The 27,707-nt window shown below is 35.2% G+C and overlaps 1 protein-coding gene and 1 non-coding gene across 6 annotated transcripts in view; both read left to right on the top strand.

The window, feature by feature from the left end:
* LOC124153890 (dynein heavy chain, cytoplasmic) overlaps positions 1–27,707 on the top strand; it is a 116,953-nt gene that overhangs the window by 63,504 nt on the left and 25,742 nt on the right. For 4 of the 5 annotated variants that reach the window (XM_046527276.1, XM_046527275.1, XM_046527274.1 and 1 more), the window contains 16 exons: positions 882–1,059; positions 1,344–1,541; positions 1,847–2,004; positions 5,570–5,783; positions 7,562–7,721; positions 8,813–9,000; positions 9,439–9,714; positions 9,818–10,011; positions 10,864–11,125; positions 13,867–14,058; positions 14,930–15,110; positions 15,671–15,915; positions 16,967–17,175; positions 19,213–19,372; positions 20,440–20,641; positions 25,393–25,588. In XM_046527276.1, coding sequence (XP_046383232.1) covers positions 882–1,059; positions 1,344–1,541; positions 1,847–2,004; positions 5,570–5,783; positions 7,562–7,721; positions 8,813–9,000; positions 9,439–9,714; positions 9,818–10,011; positions 10,864–11,125; positions 13,867–14,058; positions 14,930–15,110; positions 15,671–15,915; positions 16,967–17,175; positions 19,213–19,372; positions 20,440–20,641; positions 25,393–25,588 — 3,213 coding nt within the window. Of the gene's footprint in view, positions 1–881; positions 1,060–1,343; positions 1,542–1,846; positions 2,005–5,569; positions 5,784–7,561; positions 7,722–8,812; positions 9,001–9,438; positions 9,715–9,817; positions 10,012–10,863; positions 11,126–13,866; positions 14,059–14,929; positions 15,111–15,670; positions 15,916–16,966; positions 17,176–19,212; positions 19,373–20,439; positions 20,642–25,392; positions 25,589–26,021; positions 26,218–27,707 lie in introns of all 5 variants that reach the window. The other variant, XM_046527273.1, reaches the window with a different exon arrangement.
* LOC124154777 lies at positions 26,641–26,710 on the top strand. The gene has a single exon (XR_006864029.1). It is a non-coding gene; the product is annotated as a small nucleolar RNA SNORD60 (small nucleolar RNA).

The following is a 27,707-nucleotide window of genomic DNA, read 5'->3' as shown; positions in this document are numbered from 1 at the left end:
TTGCTTTTTTGGTAGTTCTAGTACCCATGACACAGGAATATCTTCTGAAATAAAAATGAATTTGAATTACAGTCGGGTTTAAACTTTCTGGCCCCTCAGCAGATGTCTATTTTGGGGTGGGAGTGTCCATTTTGAAGAAGTACTGTTATACAGGGGTTTTGGCGAAAATTGCTATTTTTGCTTGGGACTTGCATCAGCCCAAAGTGCTTTTCGATCCCCTCTAAACTTTCCCCACCAGAAGCACTTACCTCTTCACTCACTGGAGTTCTGCATTTTCAGGAGTCCCAATGTTTTTAGCAGACTCAACACAATGAGTTTCATACAGTTTCCTAATTTATTTTTGGCTAGTGTAATTGCCTGAAAATCAGAGGCAGGACAAATCTGAGATTTTCTTAAATCCAAAGCTTTAGAGATTTTCGAATCTCTTCAGTGTTGCTTAGAAAGTATAAACAGAGGAAAAAGACTATGGACGGCTGCATTGGGTAGAGGACTAATTTGAGAAAAGCTAACTTAAATCTCAAATTGCTTAATGTGTTTTGATCCTAAGTTCTTATTTTTCTACATCCTATTATGGGTTTAATAATCACTTTACTGAGCCCTTGAATTTGTTGAAAATAATATCTAATATTTGACTTAAACTGCTTGGTGTTAGCTTTTATTTTGGGATTCAAAATATTCAAATGATCAAAAAGAACAAAAATTGATAAGGCATGTCTCACATCTTTTTCTAGATTCTAGGGATTTGAAGATTTGAATGTACCATATCTTCTGAGTATATTTTCTCATCATGATTTTATCTCATCATAAAGTTTTCAACTCATTGTTTAGATAGATGAAATTTCAAGTAATTATAAGCTATTTAATGAGTTAAATTTTTACAGGAAAATTATAGATAATGTGCGTGGTGAGATCAACAAACGGCAGTGGATTATTTTTGATGGTGATGTCGATCCGGAGTGGGTTGAAAATCTTAATTCTGTACTGGATGACAACAAGTTGCTAACCCTACCAAATGGTGAACGACTTTCTCTGCCATACAATGTCAGAGTAATGTTTGAGGTATGTAAGATTTATTAGCTACTCTTAGAAATTCTTGAAATTCTCATCATTGCTTTTATTTTACTGTGTGCTTAAAAAAAAAGACAAAAATCATTCCTTTTATTATATTCTTTGCAATATGGCATTTTTAAGATTTTTAAAGAGATTTCATGTTTCTCCTTTCTTTTTATTCTGAAGAAATAATTAGAATAAATGTGTAATTTAACACAAAATGTGAAGAAACATATTTGTGATATAATTTTACTTCGTAGAATATTTTACTAATCAGTTCCTGTTTCTTGTAGGTCCAAGACCTCAAATATGCAACTCTGGCTACTGTCTCTCGTTGTGGAATGGTGTGGTTTTCAGAGGATGTACTCTCGACAGAAATGATTTTCGAAAACTTCCTGTGTCGCTTGAGAAACATACCTCTTGAAGAAGGAGAAGAAGAAGGAATCAAGAAGTCAGAAAACAAGGAAGATGTACTCTCTCCTGCTATTCAGGTAAGATGAAAGATATCAGTTGGTTGTGTTTTGGTGCTTTTGGACCATAAAATTCTTTTAGTATACATGGTGAATGGCTACTTTATTTGACTTCTTAAAGTTAAAATTTCATCCATCTCTACATAATTAATCCTTGGAAAACTATTAACAACTGAGCTTGGCTTTTTGTATTAATGAAGTGGCAAATTTTTATACTTTGATTTTGCTAATGGAAGCACTTTTTTGTAGTTTTGATGAAAATATTTTAAATTTCAAAGCTAGCCTGTCATTTTGTTTTACTTAATCATGTTGCGATTTTCTTATAGGTGCAGCGGGAAGTGGCTAGCTTGTTACAGTCTTACTTTTCTCCTGATGGTCTAGTCATCAGATGCTTGGAATTTGCTATGAAACAGGAGCACATAATGGATTTTACAAGATTAAGAGCTTTAAGCTCATTATTTTCAATGTTAAATCAAGGAGTGAGGTAGGTTTTCAGTAGAATGGTGGTAGATTTTCAGTTGAATGGTGTGTTTTACTTTTGCTTTGAAATTATAGTTGGTATTGTGCATATGAACACAAAGAATGTAAAGATCAAGAAATCGAGAAACTTCATTAAAAACACTGCTTTTAGTCTTGAAAGGTACATAAATCACTCAGTATGTACTCTTTGGCAAATGGAGTGCATATGTACTTACCATAGTTCGCAATAATTGGATTAAAGGTGATGAAAGGCATCATTTATTCTCTAAGAAAATAATTTTATAAATGTGTGGTTTTTGATAATACTGGATGGTTAGCAATTCTAATCTTGTAGTGTAACTAAAATGAGGAGTTTTTTCATGCTGTGCAGAATGAAAGCTTGAATACATATTTTATAATTGCTATAGAAGTGATACTTCAAGTTTTTTGTATCAGCTGGAAGTGGGAAGATCATTTTCATATCAAATTCGTGTCTACTTAAAATATATAAGCAATGAAGTACAGTGCAACCTCGATATAACGACATCCCACGGTGCACTAATAAACACTCGCTATAGCGAATTGTCGCTTTACAAGAGGTGGAGCAAATAATAGCCAATATACCTGTTGCGAACAGATATACAGGAACAGGAGTGGTGCGGCGACAGATAAACATCTATCTGATAAACGTAAGCATAAATCCAGACGAAAGGCGATGTTTTTTTCATCACTAAATTTCTTTACTCAAATAACGACTAACTATTCAAACAATTTATAAGCGCCGCACTGAATAAAAATCATGCAAAGCATTGTTTCGTCAATCATTATATTTATCGAACGACAGTTTACCACATAAATTTGAGACTGAGCACTCCATTAACTTCATTTCTAACAGATCGCTAGCAATTACAGAGGTTAAGGAGTCTTGATGAAAGTCTTCCGGCGGTGAAACCCTCGCTATGGCGAGAGCCAACACCGAAAGGGTCTCGTAAAAACGAATTTTTAACACGCTTATTATAGGGTCAATTGACGGTGCATCGGCTATCACTCGTAATAGCGGGGGTGTCGCTATAGCCCGTACTCGCTTTAACGAGGTTCCACTGTATTAGTGTTATTGAAAGTTTTAACAGCATTCAAGGAAATCACTCATAAAGGAAGGGTATTCATCTGGATTGGTGGTAGCCAAAATTGATTTATCTCCCAAAAATGTTAATAATTGTTTTTTTTTTTTGAGCTTAAGTTACAAGCTCATTAGATTTTTTAATGGAATAAAGTGCTAGATGAAATCTCATACTTTTTTGTGACCTAAGTTATCATATCATTTTATTGTCTATGTCCATTTAAATTTTAAATTTTGTGTTTAAACTTAGCACTTTATTCTTCCTTAACTGCCCTCTTATAGTGATTACTATCATGAGATGTTGACGATTACACAGTTAGTTAACACAGTACAAGAGGCAGTAGTAAACCACCAGAGACTGTAAAACACACGAAAGGTTTGTGTTGGTCTTGCTATCATGCACGTAGAAGTGATACAGGATTATGCAATGGATTTTAAGATACACAGAGCTTGATGTAAAAATTAGTGTCTAAGCATATATCATATATAAATTATCAGCTTGAATTCCAAGGTGTTCAGAGCCTTATCCATCTCTATGTTTAATGCTACTTTAATTATTGAAATAAATTAGATCAAACGTATTGCTTAGGGTAATGGCTATAAAAATAATGTAATGGAAAATATTTTACGCCAGTAACAATTGAAAATGGCCCTTGCCTAATCACTAATTTGCCCACACCCCAGAAAAGCACCATTGAAGAAAAGAGACAGTGCAAAATTCCGTTTATTAGGAATTTATTGTATTGCTGTTAAGTAGCTAATTTAAAACCAAAACACAAATTCAAAGTTTCTCTTAATAATCCTAATTGTTCGAGTAAGTTGTTTTCTTCCAAAGGTAAATTTGAAGTGTTAGATACTAGTGGTGTGTATTTACTTTGTTGTCAAACCTTTCAGAAAAATATGTTGGTCAAATAGGACGTGCCATCTTCATCTTTAAATTTTTGTCCCACCAATTTCTAATTCAGTATCTGCATTCAATGTTGTGCCTATGTATGTACGTGTATGCTTGGCAAATTAGGGGTAATTTTGTTTAATATATATTTATTCAATGGTTAGATTAAATGGTTTAGGATATCCTATTGTAAGAGATCAATAACGATTCTTGTGGTTATAAATTATTATTTGTGGATATACAGTGGAACTTGGTTAGTACGTTCCTCCTTAGTACGTTTTCCTCCTTAGTACGACGATTTCTCTCGGTCCCGGTACCAACGGAACAAAATACAGGTAAAAGTATTTGGTTAGTACGTTTGAAAAAATTGCGCTTTCCTGGTTAGTACGCTCAATTGCTAGCCGTGACGCAACCCGCAATTCGTTCTCCAGTATTTTCTTAAGGGTCGTAAAGCTCCGAATTCATGATTTAATTTACTATAACTAGCCATTAAAATTCTTGCATTCATTCCACATATCTTTCTTCGACCGTGATTTATCCAAATGCATTTCTCAATTGTTATGACGCGATGAATTATAAAATATGGCCATTTATCAGGAATGTCTGACTATGCAAAACTGCAGCCAATGAGAAGCCCCAATTTTCCCCACCCCGAGCTCCTCACCTTCTGTTGCCTCTGGAGTGCCCACTGCGCACAAATTTCACGAGTGGGCAATTATTGCTATTACACGAGTTATCATGATGAAGAAATGAGTCTTATTCAATTCCCACTTTATCTAAAGCAGTACTGCACGACGTCAATGCTACGTAGTACGTGCTTATTTGACTACTGCTGCGGGAGCAGACGATGCTCTGGATCTCCACACGAAGCTTAGCTTAAAAATACTCGATCTCGGCACGAAAGCAGACGACATCAAACAAATTTTAAAAGTAAATTTCAACTGTATAATATAAAATCTTCTTGTAATTACATCGTAATCTAATAATCTTGCGTGTTATTATTCGATATATCGATCGCTATAACAATCGATATGGCTTTATTCCAGAAGCGCGAATGTGTACGGCTGTTGCCGTAATTTAAGGTTAATATAATTTTGACCAATTTTTATGATGTTTAAAAACAACCCGTTGACATACTCAGGGTTGTTTTTATATTCTCCGAGTATGCTGTGACAAAAAAGAAGTGACTAGCTATACTTGTCCTCTTTCTATAAATACATATAGGATAAATCACGGGAGAAAGACGCCGTTTTCATGTAACTGTCTTCGGGAAATCTATGAAACATTGTGATTTTTACTCACATGGTATTGTGTTTCATTGTAGCGCCCATTTTCTTTATTGTAAAGGTGAAAAGAGTTCAGGAAGGCGATCCTACGAGAACTACCGATAGTAATTGTAATTATGACGACTTTTCCACAGATTGCAATTACCCCGACTGCTATTTATTACTTTCCTCGTTAGCACGTTTTCCTGGTTAGTACGTTCATTTTTTGTGGTCCCTTCAGAAACGTACTAAACAGGTTCCACTGTAGATTGTTATCAGTCAGTTAATGAGAACCTTTTTCCATAATTTTCAGGAACGTTCTGCAGTACAATCACACCCATCCTGACTTTCCTCTACCTCCAGAACAGCTGGAGCACTATATCCCAAAATTCCTTGTTTATGCTTTGCTGTGGAGTTTGGCTGGAGATGCAAAGCTTAAAGTTCGGTCCGACTTTGGAGACTTCATTCGCTCTGTGACCACTGTTAATCTTCCACCCTCAACTAATCTACCCATCATTGACTATGAGGTAGGGTTATTCTACTTTTTTAAAATTTAAATATTTTGTATTTATTTGTGTGTGATAGTTTTAGGAGTGAATAATTATGTTTTCATCCTATTTGAAGTACAGATATCTCTCTGAGATAAGGTTACAAAGTTTGATAATTTTCACCAATGATCAGAAGGTTTTGGATTTAATTGCATACGAAAAAACCGTGAATAATCCAAATTGTAGATGGCTTGAAAAGTTTGAGGCATGGTTATATCATTCTGCAGCATGGGGTGAGAGATACTATCCAATCCTGAAGCAGCTAGTGACTTAGTTGAAGAATTTTCATAGTTGTTGAATAGTTGAGAGCCTGTGTGCTGAGCAAGTATATACATAATGCTGAAGAAACTGCTTTGTTTCTGAAAGAAGAATTGGCCTTTCAGGTCAAAATGGCCATATTCTTATGTTGCAGGGACTCACAAGTTGAAATTATTGGTCAAAGGAAAAAGCAAGATATGTACCAAGGGTTTTGAAAAATGTTCAAGTACATACAATAGTAAACTGGGGAAATAAATGCAGTTGGATCACCCCTGATATTATTTCAGATTCAGCATCAAGATCAGGGAATATTAAGATTGCTAAAATGTATGTATAAATGAGCTTATATGAAGTAATACCTGACAGGCTTAAATTTAGAGAAGTCAGGTATTGAGGTGGTGAAGAAGTACAGTATAGAAGGTGTTATGTGGTAACTTTCCTGAGCATGGAACAGTATGCCAAAATAAATATTAAAACTCTCATGGTACAATTTGTGGTTAGCTTGGCAGTTTGATGGAGACGAGGAAAGTATGGCTTTCAAATGCTTTTCAAGTTTCTGAAGAAAATCATGTAATGCTGTTATTAGTTGATAATGTGACGAGTATCAACCACTCAGCATTGAAGTAATGTGAGAATGTGCGGGAATGGATAGGAATTGATCATGACATTCCCACTGTGCTACAAGAAATGATTGAATTGATGGTCATTAATAGTAAATTGGTGAGTAAGGATGACGATGAAAAGCCAGAAATCATCCAAGAAAAAGAGATATTAGATGAATGTATACACTGACAGCTCTTTAAAGGCTTGGAGCAGCACACATTTATCAGCAAAAAGCAAATTATGAGCCTAAACATCCTCAAAAGACAACTAATACGAGAAAAGTCAAGCTGCCTAGAGCAAATGACAAAGGTAGAAATTTTCAAAATGGCAACGAAGGATGGACAAGGATCTTCCCCCAGGGCTTCCGCATCACAATCAATCGCTCTTAACGCACAGATGCCTGGTTATTTGTATAGATGGAAGTACTGGTGGCACTGAGGGTTGACTGTATAGATCGAGCAGCTATGTCATTGAATGATATTTGACTCAGTGTTTGTGGATTTCATGGGACATTGGATGCAATTAAAAGTTTTATTTAGTTAAAATCTTTATAGTAAAAAAATTTAATTTTTGGTATTCTGTGACGAATTTACGTATACACATTACATTTTTGTGCTGTTTTCACTCTGCAGTGTGGCGAGAACCTACCAGTAGATAATGACCATTTTTGTTAATGTAGAAACAGCTACTTATTTAGTATTTGTGAGAAATTACTTGCAAATTGAACATTGGTGATTGAAATTTTATTGAATTTGTTAATATTGAATTTAGCCAGAATGTATATTTTAATAACACATGGGTCCTTAGAATTTGAAAGATAATCCTGGGAAAAGTCATTTGATTTTGAAAGTAAATAAATATAATTTTAATGCTCTAAAATGCAAATTATGTTTCAGGTGAACATAAATGGAGAATGGGTGCCTTGGTCAAACAAAGTGCCTCAAATTGAGGTTGAGACCCACAAGGTGGCAGCTCCAGATGTTGTTGTTCCAACGCTGGATACAGTGAGGCATGAGTCGCTTCTCTATACCTGGCTAGCTGAGCATAAACCTCTAGGTATGTCGCACCAAAGTGTGTGATGAAATTTGTTTAAAATTTCATTGAGGGACTAAAGCTATTGTGATATTTTGTACCTGTGTAAGTTATAATGTAAATAATGGAAGACCTTTTAAATAATAAAAATTCAGTAGTAAATGAAAGTATCCTAGCATCAGAGAAGTATTACAGTACAATTTTTGATTTGGCCCTTTTTTATATGATGACCTCATTTATGCTTAATAATATATTTTTGTCCGGTGAATAACTGCAAACAAAACGTATGTATGTCTTAATTCATATAACTTTATTTATATGAATGCTATATTTTTTCAAACTCTCACCAGTAGGCCATGTATAAAAATATCACCTATTGGCGAGTAACCTGACCTATGCAATTACAGGCAGCAGTAGATTTTGATGACGAGGATTGTCGTATCATATTTTTATGTTATTCACTTGTAGAAATCATATTCAAAATGATGAGTAGTGATAATGTCCAGTAATGCCTTATTATTCTAAAATTATCCATTGTAAGGAGCTCTATAGTTTTAGATGTGTATGAAATGGTAAGAGTAGATTTTTATTATTTAATGTTGCTACTGTGACATTTAGAATTCTCTTTCAATGTTGCTTTGCTTCGCTCTACTTATATTAGTGATAATCAACGTGTAATGAGAGAAACGTTTATCACAAATAATTTTTTGACAGTCAATACTCTTGTATATAGATTAAAGGTATCATTGCAAAATCTACCAAGAATTAATTGAGTTCAAGCCATGCTAATCAAGTTCCAGGAAAGCTTCCCATTTGGTCAGGAGTATCAACTCTGAGAGAAATATTACAAAATTTTTGGAATGCAGGTTGTTTATTTGTTTCTAAGATGATGCATTTATTTGTTGAGTTGCTTCATAGTATAATAAATGATTAGGCTTCATTTTCCTTCATCTGAACTTGTTATGGAAATAGGAAACAAAGTAGAGAAAATTAGGTAGCTGAAAGAGTTTCATATTCCCACACTTGAAAACCTTACTTGTAGTATTTCTGGTGATTCTTAATACATAATAGGTATGCCTTTTATAGATCATGTTATCTTACCTCTATCTTTGCAGTACTCTGTGGTCCTCCTGGATCAGGGAAAACCATGACATTGTTTTCTGCATTGAGAGCTTTACCGGATATGGAGGTTGTTGGTCTTAATTTCTCCTCTGCTACGACTCCAGAATTGCTTTTGAAGACTTTTGACCACTATTGTGAATATCGCAAAACACCCAATGGGGTCATTCTTTCTCCTGTGCAGGTAAGTTTCTTTGTGGTTTTAAACATGAATTAATGGTCATGGTAAATTTCTACTCCAATTGGAATACATCAACCTCATTTAACTGAGACTGAAAAAGTGCAGTTCCCAAATCGCCAATTTGAAGTAATTACATATTATTACATTCACTTGCTGATGTCTTTTTAGGTTCCAATATGGAGCCATAATTATTATTGTCAATTTTTGTGGAGCCTCTTTATTATGAACTCACTCATTACGAAGTCATGCTTTCGTAAAAGTCGCATCCATTCCATTCATAAATTGAGGCTCTGAAAGCTGGCCCATATACATCGAATTTTGGTTAGAACAAAGCAATTTGTTGGCCCCTTCAGCTTTGTTGTAAATCGGTTTTACTGTATTTCACTGCTTGATGAAATAGGAACGTATACACTTCATAGCATCTTTATTTCATCTTTGCAGTTGGGTAAATGGCTGGTACTCTTCTGCGATGAAATTAATTTGCCCGACATGGATAACTATGGGACGCAAAGGGTCATATCATTCCTGCGGCAGCTGGTGGAGCACAGAGGTTTTTTCCGTGCCTCCGACCAATCATGGGTTCGTTTGGAGCGAATCCAGTTTGTGGGAGCTTGTAATCCTCCGACAGATCCTGGAAGGAAGCCTTTGTCACATCGATTCTTGCGTCATGTTCCTGTCATATATGTTGATTACCCTGGAGAGACGTCTTTGAAACAGGTACTTATGAATGAGCAATTTTCTCTTTTACATATGGAATGCTGTTAGTGATTATTTTGTGCTCAATGTAATTTTTTCAACATTCTTTCCTGAACCAAAATAGATTTATGGGACATTCTGCCGAGCAATGTTGCGGCTGGTGCCTCCTCTTCGCAGCTATGCTGAACCACTCACTAATGCAATGGTGGAATTGTACTTAGCTTCTCAGGAACGTTTCACACAGGACATGCAGCCACATTATGTATACTCTCCTCGAGAAATGACTCGATGGGTGAGAGGAATTTGTGAAGCTATCAGGTGAATTCAAGGGCCAACAGTATACATTTTCCACAAAGCATAATAAATGATCACAATAATTCCAACTAGCAGAATGCACAAATGACAGTTTCATGTCTCTAACATATGTTTCACATGACTTACATCCCTTTTAAATCTTCATAATATTCACTATACAACTCTGAAATCTATCTTCATTTATTTTAGTAAAGCAAAATGGAAAATTTTTGACCTTTTGAGTTTTCTGTTTGTTGCTGTTCAATTCGAATAAGGTCATAGTATAATATCAATGCTATTGAAATTTAATTTTTGCATGTATAAAAGACATGTACATAAAATAGATGCTTTTATAATAACCAAATTATTTCAGAGGGTAAAAATCTGCTTGCCAACTAAAAAGAGCAATTGTCTTTTGGCTTGTGCCCTCATTTGATTAGAATATTACGGACCCATTTTTATGGTATTTTATTAAATTTTCCCTGAAGATACATGGCTCAGTTAGCCGTGAAAGGACATTATGCATTTATCCTAATTTTACATATTTTCTAGCTCATGATTTTACGCCTTTTCTTGTTACCCTGACTCGAAGGACAATTGTGGCTGTATTAAAGGTTTCTTTTTCATTCTTTAACTATTTTATCAATGATTTTACAGATTTCTCACATTACCAAGATATGGTTTTCTAATTATTATAGAATATTGTAGTATAATGAGCAATTTTGATATCAAATGATGAAAATCTCTGAAGTGATAATTTCATGATCCTTTGTCTACAGAGCTGATGTATTTGTTGCAATGTTGCAACAATGGGCTGTAGGAAAAGAATAACAGATAAGTAATGATTTTATCAATTCATTTTCTTCCATGATCAAGGCCCCTGGAAACACTGAATTCTGAAGGATTGGTTCGCTTGTGGGCACATGAGGCTCTCCGCCTCTTCCAAGATAGACTTGTTGATGACTCAGAAAGACGATGGACTAATGAAAATATTGATGCTGTTGCCATGCGTCACTTCCCTGGTGCTGATAGAGAAGTTGCTCTTGCTCGACCTATACTCTACAGCAATTGGCTTTCCAAGGACTATGTCCCAGTGCAGAGAGAAGAGCTTCGGGAATATGTGAAAGCCAGATTGAAGGTTTGTGCACATGCGTAGTTACCTATTGAATGATGATTGTACTAGCCAGGCTCCTGTGTGATTTTAGCAATCATTTCCTCTAGGGAAAGTACAGAGATGCGAGGAGATTGTGTACTGCATGTTTATGTTAAGTTATTGTCAATTTTTAATAAACATGGGATTTAGAAAGTCAATGCTCATACACCTTATCTAATTTATCATATCACTTAATTTTTACAATATTTCATATACAGTAAAACTTTGATTTTACGCAGTTGGAAGGACCGAAATATGGGCACTGTAAAATCAAGAGTTGGTATTGAGGAGGAGTATTTATTTATTTATTTATTTCATACACCACCGAAAACAGCACTGTTCGGCCTTTACATCGGGGCTGATAACATTAAACAAACACAAACATCCATGCCCTGGATAAGGGTAACTTACCCAGGCGGGACTCGAACCCGCGACCTTCGGTTTGGCAGGCGAGGACTTTACCCCGCCGCCACCGAGGCCGGCAAGGTATAGTTTTCAGGATAACACTTGCTCATTATTTTTAGAAGGCTTAGTCATACACTTCTGTATAGCTCTGATTTAAGCCAGAACCGGAACCAGAAAAAGTCTCATATGTGAGGTTTTATGGTAAAAGAGCATGAAATCCTCTTCAATCTATCCCTACTTGAGAGTAATGTGGAGGGCACTTCCAGTACACCACTCTGTCGAGGAGATGGGACGTTAAGTCCTGGTCCCTTTGGAGCCTATCATTACAACCTGGCTAATGCCAACATAGTGTTCCTAACCCCTACCCCTTACTTCATGGCGCTAATGACCCCAGCTGTCGGATACCTCCTTCCAAATGGCATACCATAGATAATAGAAAGCACATAGGACCCGGGATATTCGGAAATTCAGATTTTTCCGGTGTTAAGATCACTTTTTTTTTTAAGTGAGCTATTTAAATAACCGCTAAACTGCCGTCATGCCGCCAGTGATGAATAAAAAAATGATTACTAGTCTGGAACAATTTTCCCTCTTTATAATTTTTTCGCATTGAAAAAGCATTTCCCATGAAATTTTAGAATTAGTAGATTGAATCTACTGGGTATATCTTCTCTGTCGGCATTCTTCCGCGAATTCAGTGCCGGGACCTTCGACTCACAAGCTGTGTGACTCATCTTCACGTAATATTTTGCTTCCCCATATCTGATAACAACACCGGACACTTTTTGTATTTCGATTTAATGGTGCTAAGCCATTCCTGAGTTTAAAGGGACTGCCTTATCATTCACGTCTTGAATTTGACTTCAATGATTACATGATTGACGATGCTAGTTATTCTCTGAGGGCATTAACTCCCGATCCGTTAAAAATAAACGCTTGCATCCTAGCGGAGGTAAGCTAATAGCTATTCAAGTTCCAACCATGTTCATTTAAACCCACTGACAATGAGATACAAGTTGAGTCAGTTCTGATAAGCGTGCTGCGCAAGCAACTTTCCCTCGCCTCCATTTGTCCCACAGATTTTGGGGTTAGCTCGCGGAATGAGACAACGCATGCTTCTTTTACCATCGTGTTGAATCACTATCGACTTACGGCCATATTAGAAGTATGACTATATAAGTTTTTTGGATCACCTTGGAAGCCAAAATTTTGGCACGGGAGAATTTTTTACGGCTCATTTTGCCGTTATATTTCACTGGGGGATGGAAAACAGCATTGGCCAAATTCTAGAAAACCTTCCGTTAGGGATAGATATTCTGTAGTTCATTATTCCGGATTAACGACCATCTAATGTAATTACAATAAATATGTTATAAGCAGCATCGATCAATACATCTAATGTAATTACAATAAATATGTTATAAACAGCATCAATCAATAAGTCGAATAATAAACTAAAGGTGGTAATGTTAATATATCTGGTGATCATCTGTCTTAATCAAAAGTAGTTACGCATACACGGCGATTTAGGTTGCGATATCCTTCTACGGCAACTTTGAACTAAGAGCGATATTCACGTTCGTTAAGGAGCCTGAAATATTACTGAGAGGGCGCAGGGGGAAGCAATAATTAGATTTGCGATGCTTTTAGTTTCACGCTCAACAGCGTGACGTTATTTCAACTGTTCCCGTGTTCATTTTTGCAACTCATTGAGGCAAAATAAAAACCTAACTTCATATTGCTCCAGTCAGGATTTTCAAAAGAAGTTGAAAGACAACTGCATAAAATCATAATAAGCGGCCTCTTTGGGGCTGGGGTTATGCTGCGCAAAATCGAAAAACTGCGTAAAATCAGGAAAAGATGTAAAATCGAAGTTTCACCATTGCAATTCCCTATGCTTTCCGGCTGGACTTGAGTGTCACTGTGTAAAAACGAGACTTATGTAAAATCAAACTGCGTAAAATAGAGTTTTACTGTACTAGGTGGTACTATTCCAATGATTTGTGTTGAAGGCTCATTCTTCCATTTTAATCTTACAAATTTTCATCGGTTTTGTTTATTGTTATGTATTTTAGCTGAATCTGGTAGACGTCTCGGAGTTATTCTTAACACAGCATTTTACATAAATTTACATACATTTTTGATTACTAGATATTATTTGAACGTTTTTGTTGAATTTCCCACTAAAGTAAAACATTTCTTCATAAATGATTACTGTAAACATTTGAAAATAATGTTATGGAATTGTGAGTTTTTCTTTCTCAAATAAGTTAATTAATCTTTAGTATGGATTTAATTTTTGATTTTTTTTAAATCTCTAGGTGTTCTATGAAGAAGAATTGGATGTGCCTCTAGTTTTGTTTGATGAAGTTTTGGAACACGTACTCAGGATTGACAGAATTTTCAGACAGCCTCAAGGGCACTTGTTGCTAATTGGTGTGTCGGGAGCTGGAAAGACCACGCTATCTAGATTTGTGGCCTGGATGAATGGTTTATCAGTATTTCAAATAAAGGTGAGAATGCATCACTTGCAATTGCATTAAATTGAAACTTGAAGCTTGTGCGTGGTGGAAGGGCTCCATATTAATAATGAAAGACACTTTGTTTCTTCCACAAGTTTATAAAAATTTCTATTTTATTACCGGTTTCTGCTATTACACCATTATCAAATACAGAAAATATATGGTGGGGGCAGATTTATATATTCTATGGTTGTTAATGTGAGGTGAGAGGAAGGTTTGTTTCAAGCTGGGATTGGTAACTTCTGGAGGAGAATTCATTCCCCCCTCATTAACAGCCATAGTATATATAAACCTGCCCCCACTATATATTTTCTGTATTTGATAATGGTGTAATAGCCGAAACCTGTAATAAAATAGAAATTTTTATAAACTTGTGGAAGAAACGAAGTGTCTTTCATTATTAATAAATTCAATTGCATGATTGGAAGACAAATGCAAGTATGCAAAATGCGTATAAAATGAATGAATTTGTCGTATTTTCATACATAAGTTTATTTAGCAAATTAATTGTTTCTCTGCACTGCAATATCATCAGAACTGCATTGTGTAAAAGCTTGTTGTGTTTTTGTGAAACTTACTCGTTTTATTTTGTGTGTAGAAATATGGCATAGTAGTGCATTCTCTATTTACAATGGATATGCACAAAGTGTCAACATCTACTGTTAGTTCCAATTTACTCAGACTTTAAATTCATCTGATATTGGCTTCATTTTCTATGATTATTTCCTATCCTATGATGACTAACTATCAATATGAGTGATCGATGACATTTTGTCTACAGAGCTGAAGGATAAGATACTTTATTTGTCAGTAATTATTTAGGAAATTAGTTGAAACATTGATGCAAGCATTTCAATTTAAGGTGCATAATAAATACAGAGGAGAAGACTTTGATGAAGACCTTCGGGCAGTGTTACGTCGGTCTGGCTGCAAAGATGAAAAAATAGCATTTATCTTGGATGAATCTAATGTGTTGGAATCTGGTTTCTTGGAAAGAATGAACACATTGCTTGCCAATGGTGAAGTTCCTGGTTTATTTGAAGGTAATTGCATGTTGCATTTTTTGAAGGATTAAACTCTTTTGCTCAGTTATTGTTTTGTTTCTTTTAGTATTTGTGAGATAAAATTATTTGTGTATTTTAGTTTACAGGCCTTGTCAAAAATTTCATCTTTAAGTTCATATCGATTGCAAACTAGTCTCTAAATTCACATTAATTTAATTTATCCTGCAAGACACCATCTCATCTCATGTATCCCTGTCACATGCATTTTTGGACTAGATCAATAAGAATTAAATATTTAATAAAATATATTAGGGAGCTCGCCACTATAATCCAAAATCAAGTTTTAAGTGAAAAATTTGGGAAACAAGTTTACTGCACACCACCTCACAGTGCTTCTTCTTGACTTCCAATTTCACGATGTTGCATTTGTAAGAAATAGAAAATTTTAACGGTTTTTGTTTTTTGTTATGAAAAAAGGTGTTCAAAGGTGTACATTATAAAAAGCTTACATGAGTTAACATGGTGACTAATATAATTATTATTAATCATTTTTATCATTTTCCGTCTGAATCTGCATTCGAAATTGAATTAATTTTCAGGGGATGAGTATACAACATTAATGACTCAATGCAAAGAAGGAGCTCAGAGGGAAGGATTAATGCTGGATTCAAATGAGGAACTATATAAGTGGTTTACTGGGCAAGTGATGAAGAACCTACATGTTGTTTTTACTATGAATCCATCATCAGAAGGCTTGAAGGACAGAGCTGCAACTTCTCCCGCTCTGTTTAACAGATGCGTCCTAAATTGGTTTGGTGATTGGTCTGATGGAGCTTTATACCAGGTAATTAAGGTTGATGTTATAATTAACAACAGTCATGTCATATATTTTGTGGTTATGATTATATGTTGTGGAGGGGACACATATAAGTCTCCTGATTTTTTGCTTGATACCCTAATGTTCAGCATTTATCATTTAGTAGAAGATCATTCTAGATATGAATTTTCTCCCTTAATTAGTTAAAAAAGGCCAATTAGTATTCTGATGTGGTGTTGAAGGTGGATTCTCTAGGGCCTGCTAGGTGCGGGGCTCTTGAACTTCTTGTAGGGTCTTGATCTATATAATTTTGATTTTTAGAAACTCGACTTGCTCTGCATTCGCAGAGATTCGAGCTTAATAAAATTGTAGTTTATTATTTCAAGTCACTTGTAAATATCCTTTAATGGACACTTTTTCTGTATGTACTTGCTATCCATATTTATTGCATTACCTAAGTATTCTAGCCCAATATTGAACTATTGACTCTCAGATGTTATGTATAAATATCTTGTGAATTTATGTGAACTTAATGACTTCCTGGTGACTCAGGCCTGGAGTTGCATTCTATGATAATGGTTCTGGAATTCATTACGTATTCATTCATCATCGTGCGCTCATTTCATTGGTACCTTTGGATCATAATGATGCAAATTTGTGTATATTGTCTTCATAAGTAACTATTTTGTGTTTGTAAAACCATTATGTGAGTATGACATTTTTCAATTGTACCATGTTATTGGTAGCGAAATTCACATTATCATTGATGATCAATGATCAACCCATGGATGTTTAGCTTTCCCAACCATTACACAGACCACTATGCTATCCAGGTTCAATGATACTCATGGTAATTTTACCTAGGTTTATGGTGCTAAGTATTAGGTCAAGACCAGTGGTTCAATTCCAGGTCTAGGGGAATTTTTCCCTTGGCAGTTAATGTGAGTGATTGGAGTAGGTGACAGGATGAAGGTATAAAATTGTCTGCTAACTCTAACGAAATTATAGCATTATGTATCGATTTGTGAAGTTTTGGTTAGTTATGGTGGTGAAGTGGTAATTCTTTTATTTTCCTCAGGTTGGCAAAGAATTTACCAGCAAAGTTGATCTTGATCGTGCTGATTGGAAGGCCCCAGATTTTTTCCCATCTGCGTATACTGGTTTGCCAACTTCTCCATCTCATAGAGATGCTGTCATCAATGCTTTTGTTTATGTTCATCAGACTTTGCACAAAGCTAATGCAAGATTGGCGAAGCGAGGAGGACGCACAATGTCAATTACTCCCAGGTGAGTTTAATTCTTAATTTTAAGTGTAAATTTTATCTACTTTCATTTTATTTTATATTATATTCAGTTTTTTAGTGACTTATATCAGCTATCATTTTTTTCATTTTTGCCATTTCACTAGTGGATGATGTCAATATATGGTAAAAACAGTGATGTGAAAAAAATACTGAGTAGTTCAAATCATTGAGAGGTAGAATTATAATTAATTAATGAATATGATGTAGTAAATAATTACAAGATTAGAAGCCCAAGTATCATTTAAACTTGTTGAATGTCAACATGCTACACTTCCTTCAACCCACTGCACCTGTCAGTCAAACCTAGATTGTACTGGTTGAAAACCTTCCCTGCATTTACACTTCTAGCTGGTGTATAAGATTTTGTGGAGTTCAGCATTTCCAAACTCATTATTTTCTTAGCCGAAGGCTAGAAATATTTGCCTAAATTGCAGAAGCTGCAAGGGTTCTCTCTCAACCTCTCCTGTAACTACTTATGAAAATACATGTAACCATCTATGAAGCAGTGAGAGTTAATGTCTCGGGTGGATGATAGCTTTGCTTTTAGGCTAAGGTGTTTTATTAATCAGCCTGAATATGTGTGTACACAAAGCAGGAGTGCATGCTGCAGAAGTTGATTAATCTCAAGTTCATATTACTGTTTATAATAGAGGCAGATACCTGCTATGATTGGCCAGCAATAGCAGGGTTAATAAGTGCAGCAGCTGGCGAGTACAAGTTATTTCGACTTGGCCGAATGTGCAGCCAAGTCAAAACCTGGGTAGCCGAGGTCAAACTTACTGTTGCTGCATTTATTTTTTGGGGAATTGGTTTGATTGGCCAAATATTTTGTGGTCTTTGCTGGAAATTACCTATTTGCAAATAACTTACAGGATACTCGTCTTTTTTGTAAGGTTGTGCACATTGCTTAATTATTATTTTAACAAGTGGTATTCTTGTGCAATAACGTGTTGAGATCAGCAAAGTTAAAAGGACCTCCAGTTAAATTAAGACAAGGTAAAACAGTGTAAACTATTCGTAAATTGTAAGACAGCAAGCCCCTTGTGTCGATGCTGACAATGCAAGTCGGAGGGAACTGGGAATGGCGTTCTCCGCTCAACAAGTTTGAGTTAAAATTGGGCACTCACGACATTGTTGATAGTAGTGGCAGCTGACCAAATTCAAGCCTTGTGGCATAAACGGAGTGGAACTGATTAAATGTTACTACATTCTTTCCAGAAGTGAAATATTTTTCCTGACTGTGTGATGTTTTTCATGGTGACTTAATGAAGGAACCCAATTGAATGTCTAGTATAATAATATCTAGAAATGAAAAACTCAAAATTACACTATCAGTATTGATTGCTAACTATCTTTGGTAGCTTCGTAGTTATCATAATCAAGGTCCTAGTTTGAAAAAACACCATTCCCATGAACAAATGAAAAGAGGAAAGTTTCTGTCTTTCTGGCATCAACTGCATTAGAATACTGATTATTTCTCAAATTTGGAAAATTTGTTTAATTAATTTGAGGTATGTGAGTAATGGACTATTCTGGAGTTACACCTCTATTTGTATTTAATTTAACCCCTTGCGCTGAAGTAATGAGTCTAGCTTGTTGTGAACTTCAGATGCCAAATTGTGCAATGAGGAGTGTAGCTCGTCATCAGATTTTCATAATTTTACCACTATTTGGGGGAACAATAGAAAAATTTAAAAAGTTGAACATTGTTAAAACATCCATAATGTTCATAAAGAATTCTTATTTCATGAAATATGATTCATTGGCAGTAATAATATGATTTTATATGAGTAGCGATAGCCGTGTTCTTGATGCTTAATAACCACTTTTTATTTCTATGGCGATTACAAACTATATAATATCATTTCATTACCTACCATTCCATTTTAAAAGAAGCAAGGAATGAATAAATAGAGGATAGCAGAATATATTCAGAAAATAAATTGAAGTGGAAGGGGTTCATATGCGTAGTGTAGTTTGGAAATTCGGTAATTAATCTGTACCAATTATCTATTTACAGGCATTACTTGGACTTCATTCACCACTTTGTCAAGTTGTACAATGAGAAAAGGTCTGATTTGGAGGAACAACAACTTCATCTCAATGTTGGTTTAAAGAAAATTGCTGAGACTGTGGAACAGGTGGAAGAAATGCAAAAATCTCTTGCTGTGAAGTCCCAGGTTGGTTTTTTTCTAAAAAAATACTTTTAAAACAAGAAAAAGTCTTCACACTCCCTTGATTGTGTTGGCATATCTTGTGGTATCACTGCTACTGAAAATGGCTTGATATGATTATTAGTTATTGAGTGGTCATGAGAATGAATTCGAAGCAAGGGAGTAGAAATTACATCAGTATAATGAGAGTCAGTGCCATTCATAAGCTCTTAATTCCATTTGATACTATTTTATGGCCAATAAGAACTTGAAAATGGCCCTCTTCAAATCATTGCAGGAGGGCAATTTTGGAAGTGGGATTAGCTCTGATTGGAGGATTTTTTAATCAGCTACGATTTATGCTGATGCAGGTTTCAATAGAATTGGCAATCTAATGGTATCTGCTACTCTTGCTTGGCAATTACAATTTTAAAATTTGTTTTTACAGCTTTGTAAAAATTAATAAATTTCATTTTCTGTCATTTGCCATAACATTGTCTGTTCGGACGTTATTTAACCAGAAATAACTATAATAGTTCCGCATTAAATATGATTTTTGTTTAATTTGTTTCTCATTAAATTTATGTAGTATTTGTTTTTTTTTCAATTGTATAAGTCTCTTCTTATGTTGTTTCCATTTTCATTGGCATGTATCTTCTAGTAATGGATGGTTCTTTTACTTTTTAAACCATATTAATAAAAAAATTATGCTGTGATAACTCAATTTTAGTGGTTTTCGTGTTAAAACAGTGAGGTGATAAATTGTGCATTGAGAGCTGAAGCATCATTGAAATTAAGATAGTTAAAAACTTATTCTGCACTGTGATGATCATGGTTTATGTTAATCAGTTTTTTAATGGTGCGATATTCATTTGTTGATATTAATTGTGTTTACTGATGAACCCTGGCTGCAATTATCACATGCATAAAGTTAAAATAATCAGTTTTTCTCCCCAAAAACCACAAAAAATCTTTTTGATAACTGTAACTGTAACTGATTTTCATTAATTTGGTTAAAATTTGGGGTAACCCTTATTTTGTATCTAACGTAATGTTCTTGGTGGTGGACTTACTCTTTATTTATGCATACACAGGAATTACAAGCAAAGAATGAAGCTGCCAATGCTAAACTGAGGCAGATGGTCAAGGATCAACAGGAAGCGGAGAAGAAGAAAGTTCAGAGCCAGGAGATCCAGGCTGAATTGGAGAAACAAACCATTCAGATAGCTCAGAAACAGGAAGATGTGAAGGAAGACTTGGCACAGGTGGAACCAGCTGTCATTGAGGCTCAGCTAGGTAAGATTGGATATATATATTTATAAGATATGGATTTTCACTACCATCCCCATTGTGTGCCAAATTCTCTTTGCAGTAATTCTCATGCTTTTCTCGTAAATTGATAAAATTTACGTAGTTTTGTCATTGAGAATGTAGATATAATTTTTAAATAGGTTCCATATCCACCTAAAAATAGGAATAGTATTCATGTGCTCATACCTATAAAAGGATTATGGCAGCTTCCCTTTGTTTTATTTTGTTCACGATTCTATGTTATAATAAATTGATCACTTTTTTCTCATCATTATTAATGTTGTGATTATTAACACTTTTCCTATGCTAAGACCAGCATCACTAACAGAGCTTTAGCAAAATTATCAAATGAAATATACTGAAAATATAGTGTGGAAAACCTTTCCTGTATCATCAGTTGATGTACAGGTAGATGTAGAGCTCTGTTAAAAGTGTATAGTACCTGTGCAAAAACCCATGTTTGGCTTCAGCGAGTCTTTATTTTGATGAATTGCTGGTAGATAGGGATGTGATGAAAGTGATCAATTTTTGTCAGGACTCCATTGAGAACGCTTGCACTCGCTGGCAATCACCTGGCATTTGCTTCCTTAGAAAAACGGCCCTTTTTTTGGCTGTGCACCATAATGGCCCAACCTTACCCTTGAGGTCTAGAATGGAGGGGAACATCTGCCTTCCCCTCCATACCACTCCTCTGCGGTCACTTTCCCTTCTCTCTGCCATTTACAGGGTTCCCACTCAACCGTGAAAACCTTAAAACCGTGAATAAGCCGTGAATTTCGTCTACGGTGAAAAAACCTGGAAATTGCTGTGAATTTCGTCTTAAAACCTTAAAAATCTCTCAAACTTGATTGTATAACTACAATAGACAGATTAAAAGAAAAATCGATAACTCGATCATGTTTCAAGGCCGAGTCAAGTGTAGATACTGTCCACACATTTTTCTGCATACGTGCATTCGAAGCGCAATTATTAATTGGTCCGTGTGCCATGACGGTACATTGACCTTAAGCCTGTGATTGGAAGACATTAACCCTATCTACAACTATCTAACTAAATAACTAACAACTATATGCAAAAAATCAGACACTTCTTCACTTTCCTGCCACCCTGCTCTCTCCATTTTCCCACTCACACCCTTCAGCCAGACCTGAATTTTGCTAACTATGGCGGTCATCATGAGAGATAGCAGTTTCATTGCTGCGTTTGCATTCAAGGCATCTGTTGCATTTGTTACATTTTTAGTTAATGTGCGGCCGATGATTGTTATGTGATCAATATTTCTGCCTAAAATGTCTTTTCTACAAACCGTGAATTTTATGACATTCATACCGTGAAAACCTGGAAAAAACTGAATTTTATAGTGTAGTTAGAGTGGGAGCCCTGATTTAGGTGACAGGACTGATTAACAGAGCTGTGCACCTTTTGATATTTTCATGAGAGTGATTTTTCCTTGTGGAACCTTTTCATTACTTTTTTTTTTACCATCCACCCAAATATGAGCCTTGCTGCAGAAAATGTAAGCATTTAGATTTTATTCTGGAGATGTAGGTTGTGTAGCTGTTATTATAGGTGGGAACTGGTTAATTTAATCAACTCTGAGATCAACGAATTTTCAAGTGTGGAATGAAATTGAAATATGTCAATGATGAAATCATAATAGGTCACACAGTTACTCTTATAGCACTTCATTGCGAAGTGAGAAACTGCTACATGTGATTCCGATACGATGCAGAAATTACTTGCATGGGTGGGCATTGGGCCCGCCATTGGCGTGCTGTGGAGCAGGACTGACTTGAGTTATGGAAGATTTATAAAATGCATTCTATTAATTACTTATTGTAAAAAATGATCGTGGGGTTGTGAGATAGTACTGTGCCACAAAGATCTCTGCTAAAATCTTGAAGATGCAGCTATGCATATCATATTGAATTGTGTCCTTGCTGCTGAGATGCGAGTGTCATGTTGCAGGGGTGGGCAGTAGAAGATGGAGCAGTAGAAATGGGGGAGTCTTTTGCTTTATTGTGACCCATGCAAAGAAATCTTTGTTCCAGAGGCTAGAACCTTCCTCCATTAGTCGCTCCCAATGTATTGATAGACATTCACACTGATGGAATCACCGAGAGTCGTGAGCGATGATGAGTTGATGACATTGATAGCTGAGAGCTCATTGAACTAGAAATCCTAGAAACTAGAAAATATGGATCACAAGGAAGTTTTTATGCATTTAAAGCATTTTATTTACTTTATTTTTTGACTAATAACATTTACATTTGATATTTTGAGACATGGTCTCTTATGCACATTATGTGCATTCTTTTTCCATTGCTTTTTTCGGCATTACTTTATGGTGAAACATGACTCCTTTTACATTGAGAAATTACGATAGGAGTCCAATAAGTAATCCAAAATATTTTTTTTCTGAAAGAGGGTTTGTTTTATTCAGGATTCAAATACACCAGTTATTCTCCAATCTTGTAGCTACACAACACTATTTTTCAATGTAATCTCCATTCAATGCTACGGCTAGAAACAACCTTGAAGGGAGGGTCTGTATGCCTGCATGGTACAATTCCACTGGTCAGTGTCGGAGCCAATGTTGTCCTGCATCAATAACTTCATCCTCCCATTATCGACGATGATGAAACATGCACTGCCCAATGACTCACCGTGCTTTTGTCTTCTGTCAGATCACTGTAGACATACTGCAAAGGCCTATGAAGAAGTGAGATGTCCTGGTTTTCCACTAAAAGAAACTCAATCACTGCCCATTGTTTGGAATGCACCTCGGTTACAGACGGCATTTTAATAGCTCCGTATAGTGTGGTCACCAATCAATGCAACTATACGAGACGAAGTAGGAATATTTGAAAATCTTCCACAAGAAATGCCAAGTTTTTTCAACCAAATTTGGTTGTGAAAAAAATTGTTGCATTACTTATTGAATTCACCTGGAATTAATTTCTTAAGAATCTTAAATTATGTATAAATTAAACATTTCTTATTCATATTGGATCTCATTTTATTACTTATTGAGTATCTTCATGAATAACATAGCAAACCCCCCAGTCATACTGGTTACTACCACAGCACTTGAAATCTGGCTAAGTCCCAAATTCAGCATCACCCAAGTCCCAATAGTGCCAGATTTGGGGTGATTTACCATATTATCTTTTTAAATGCTTTATCATAAATATCATTTCTTTCATTTCTCTTTTTTCATAACTGTGGAGAGTAAAGAATGCTTAGCTTTTCTGTTTCATGAATGATTGCTTCTTTTCTTTTGTGCTTCAGAAGTTAGTATTCAGTGTAAAATGTGTGTTGTTAGTGATAAAGGATATGAATTCATAGTTATACAATGCGAACATTAACTTTTCTATCGAAATTCCTTATCTTTGTTTTATTTTACTTTTTAATAAAGTTTTGCCAAGTAAGAATTTAGTTTGTAAGAAAGTTGGTATTGAAGTAAAACATATTCTTTTAATTGAGATTTTTAAATAGATATTTGTGTTTCAGGGGGAAAGAGATGCTCTGATGAAGTTTTTAACTTGCTTACATAAATGGTGTATAATGCATGTGATAATTTAAAAAAAATTATTTGTCTGCTATGGTTTAATTAGCTTCACAATAGCCTTTGAAGTGTGTTTGCTACCCTGGATTCATGTGGATTATGAAGTGTTTCTGTAAGGCTAAGTATTTGATTTACATAAGTTAGTGCAGCCATTCACACTTATTCTGTTGTATTTTAGCAAATTTAATGTACTCGTACCTTAAGAGTTTAATATAAGCATTACGCTTAACCTCATCATGGTTAATTTTTTTTGCTGCTCAAAATTATCTATTTTGGTGAAGTATTTATTGCATTGCCATGGTTATATCGTCAAGATTTTATTGTTATTATTTTGCTCTGAAGTTATCTAAGGATGCAGGAAACTTGGAGGATACCGGCTTATTATAATTCATCATTTTAAATAACAGCAGTGAAACTTATGTAATTTGTGAAATCATGTTGGCTACAATATTTTCCGGGATGTTAAAAATTTTCCATGCTGGCTTTTACCAAACCCTTTTGGGAGAAATTAATATTGTTTTGTTACTCTTTTATACCGTGTTTGTCTAAATATAGTCCCCCCTTTTTTCCTAAATGCCTATGGTAAAAGTAAAGGAGGGACCATACTCAAACCTATTTTTTTTTTTACCGAAACTCAAGCATTAAAATTTAGGGGGGGGGGACTATATTCAGAGGGGGACCATACTAGGAGAAATACGGTAATTTAATTTTATTAAATGGGAGAAGTGGTTTTGCTTAAATGATGTGGTTTGCTTGTTTGTGTACTTCAAGCCATGATACATGGATCATGCGGATATTAGCAAATTTCTTAATTGAAGTACATTATATATTTTAAAATATTATATATTCACATTGTGATAAATCAACTGGCAAACAAAAATTGTTACACATAATGTGTGTTATTTGTAAACACTGGAGCAGGTGTGTGTAACTATGAAATTCATTGCTGGGTTTTTGAATGTAATTAGGACCTTGATAATATGGTGAGCTCCATATGTATTTTTGTTTTCAACCATAGAAACAAGCTTGCTTTTGTGGCCTTGAAAATATGGTAGCTTACATCCTGAGTCGTACCTAGAAGTACTTTGAATGATGGGACTGGTGGGTGTTTTAAAGATTCAGCTGGTATTCAAAGAATGAGCCTCTTTATTTTTTTGCCATTGGTTAGCCGTGAAGTCGATAAAGAAGCAACACTTGGTGGAAGTGAGGTCTATGGCTAATCCCCCTGCAGTCGTCAAACTAGCCCTGGAGTCAATCTGCCTTTTGCTGGGAGAGAACATCACAGAGTGGAAGACCATCCGATCAGTCATCATGCGTGAAAATTTCATTTCTACCATTGTGAACTTCAACACTGAAGAAATGACGTAAGCGAGAGATGCTGCGAAGTGTGGTTTCCTTCTTTTTCCGTAGAGCATTTTTTCCCTAAAGCATGTGTATTGGTTGTTGAGGATAACGTGTTCTGTGGCCATTGCTTACTTTGCTCATTTAATGCTCTGACCATTTTCCTTGCAGGATTCAAATTAATGGTTATATATTTGAATCGGGATCATTAGAAAATTACTAACAGCATGTGTTTAGGTCAAATATGAGTAAGCATTGACTACATTGACTTTTGTCTTTAGGTGTTAGTGCTGTCATTTTTGGAGATGGTCTTGGTTTAGAGAACTAAAAATGTATGGTTGACTTATTGCTGTAGTGTATATAGTACGCATGGAGATGGCTCAGCCAGGAGTTACTTAGATTGTGTGTTGTGTTGTCTCTCTTCTCTCTTTTTGGATTTATCCTGCCTCGTGGCAGCTGTGAAATCAATCAGTAGACAGCACCTGGTGGAGGTTCGTTCAATGGCCAATCCGCCAGCCATCGTCAAACTAACTCTTGAGTCAATCTGCCTTCTGCTTCATGAGAACGCCACTGATTGGAAGTCAATTCGAGCAGTGCTTCTCCGGGACAACTTTATCTATACCATGATTAATTTCTGTGCTGAAGAAATAACGTAAGCATGCTATTGACCTTTCTAACCTGTTATGGGTATTGGAATTAAGTTCTAGTCATAGAGTTGGTGAGTACTATTTTTATGGCTATGCATTCTATAAAATGAGAGAACTACTTGGTTTTATATTTTGCTTTTAAAGCTCTGATGGCATGGTCTGGTAGGGCATGAAATGACTGAAAAGTTAAGCTTTAAGACCGCTATTCATTTCTTCATTTTATCTTTTGAAACTGCATCTATTAATGCTGCATAATGGAATCTGTAATTATCTGCCAATATTGCTCTTATCTATTTGATTCATGAATAACTATATCTTGCAGAATGGTCAGTATAAGTTTTGAATGCTCAGGCCATTTTATATCCTTCAAAAACCCAAATTTGGATAAAGCAGTTAACTATGGTGGAATACTGGATTTATGTGCTTTGCCCAAGTGATGAGATCATTTTTCTGACACCTCTTATGAATTTATGTGATTCTGAAATTAATCTGATGGGCAATGTGTACAGCACTCAGTTTCCAATTAAATATTAGGTTCAACATTTAATTGGCAGGTATTTATTATTGCTTAATAGTAAGTATTATTTATTGTATTGCCATTATGAAGTTTTAATTTATGTGCATACATCATTTTTAACTTTATATCTTTTCATAAGATACTAGCTTGTACCAATAGTATTATTAGTCATTTATCTTCCCATGCATGAAATTCTGTGTGCTTATTACTTTCATGAGAAGATAGTTGGTGGAATCAAAAAGGCATGCAAAATCAGTATAAATTCATTGTTTGAGCATTGCAGCCTTGATATGTGCAAGTAATGTAGAAGCCAATGCAGTTACTTAAAAAAAGTGATTATCCTCTGCTGGTGCCTATGAAGCAATTATCTTCTTAGTAGAGGTGCTTTTTTGCTGGAATTGTCAAAAGAATTCAGACATCCAAAGGAAGAAGCTGCATTTGCTCAGTCTGGAAACTAAATAAACTTATTCTCAGCTTAATAATAACTTAGTGTTACGCATGCTATTTTTCCTCAATTTCGAGATAAATTTTTTGTCCCCTTTAAGGTATCATTTTTCAAATAGAGGTTAAAAATGCTGTAATTAATGGGCTACATGAATCGGAATATCTTTTTCTGATGGCTATTGGGAAAATATTCCCATAGAAATAAACGCCTTCTCTTAAATAGTTATGTTTTGCACACACCAAGCTAGCTCTGAATTATCAGCCCTGAATTCTTTTAGTTTTAGTATTTTTAAAGCTTTTAATCTGGAAGGGATTAGAAAAGCACCCTTTTATAATACACTCATGGTGACTTGTTTTATTGCTAATTGATGTTATTTTATAACCAAAACTAACATCTGCATGGGCATCATTTTGATCATACTTTCATCAATAAAATTACCGAAGTTAAAATTAGATTAAACAGGAGTTGTAAACTTTGCGATGAAAATTTTTCATAGCTATGGGCGATACTAGGAACCTGTGTGCGATTGTCAT

The sequence above is a fragment of the Ischnura elegans genome, chromosome 2 (genome assembly GCF_921293095.1).
Source record: "Ischnura elegans chromosome 2, ioIscEleg1.1, whole genome shotgun sequence".
NCBI classification, from domain to species: domain Eukaryota; kingdom Metazoa; phylum Arthropoda; class Insecta; order Odonata; family Coenagrionidae; genus Ischnura; species Ischnura elegans.
Note: the sequence above shows the minus strand (reverse complement) of the source record. Positions and strands in the feature narration are given on the sequence as shown.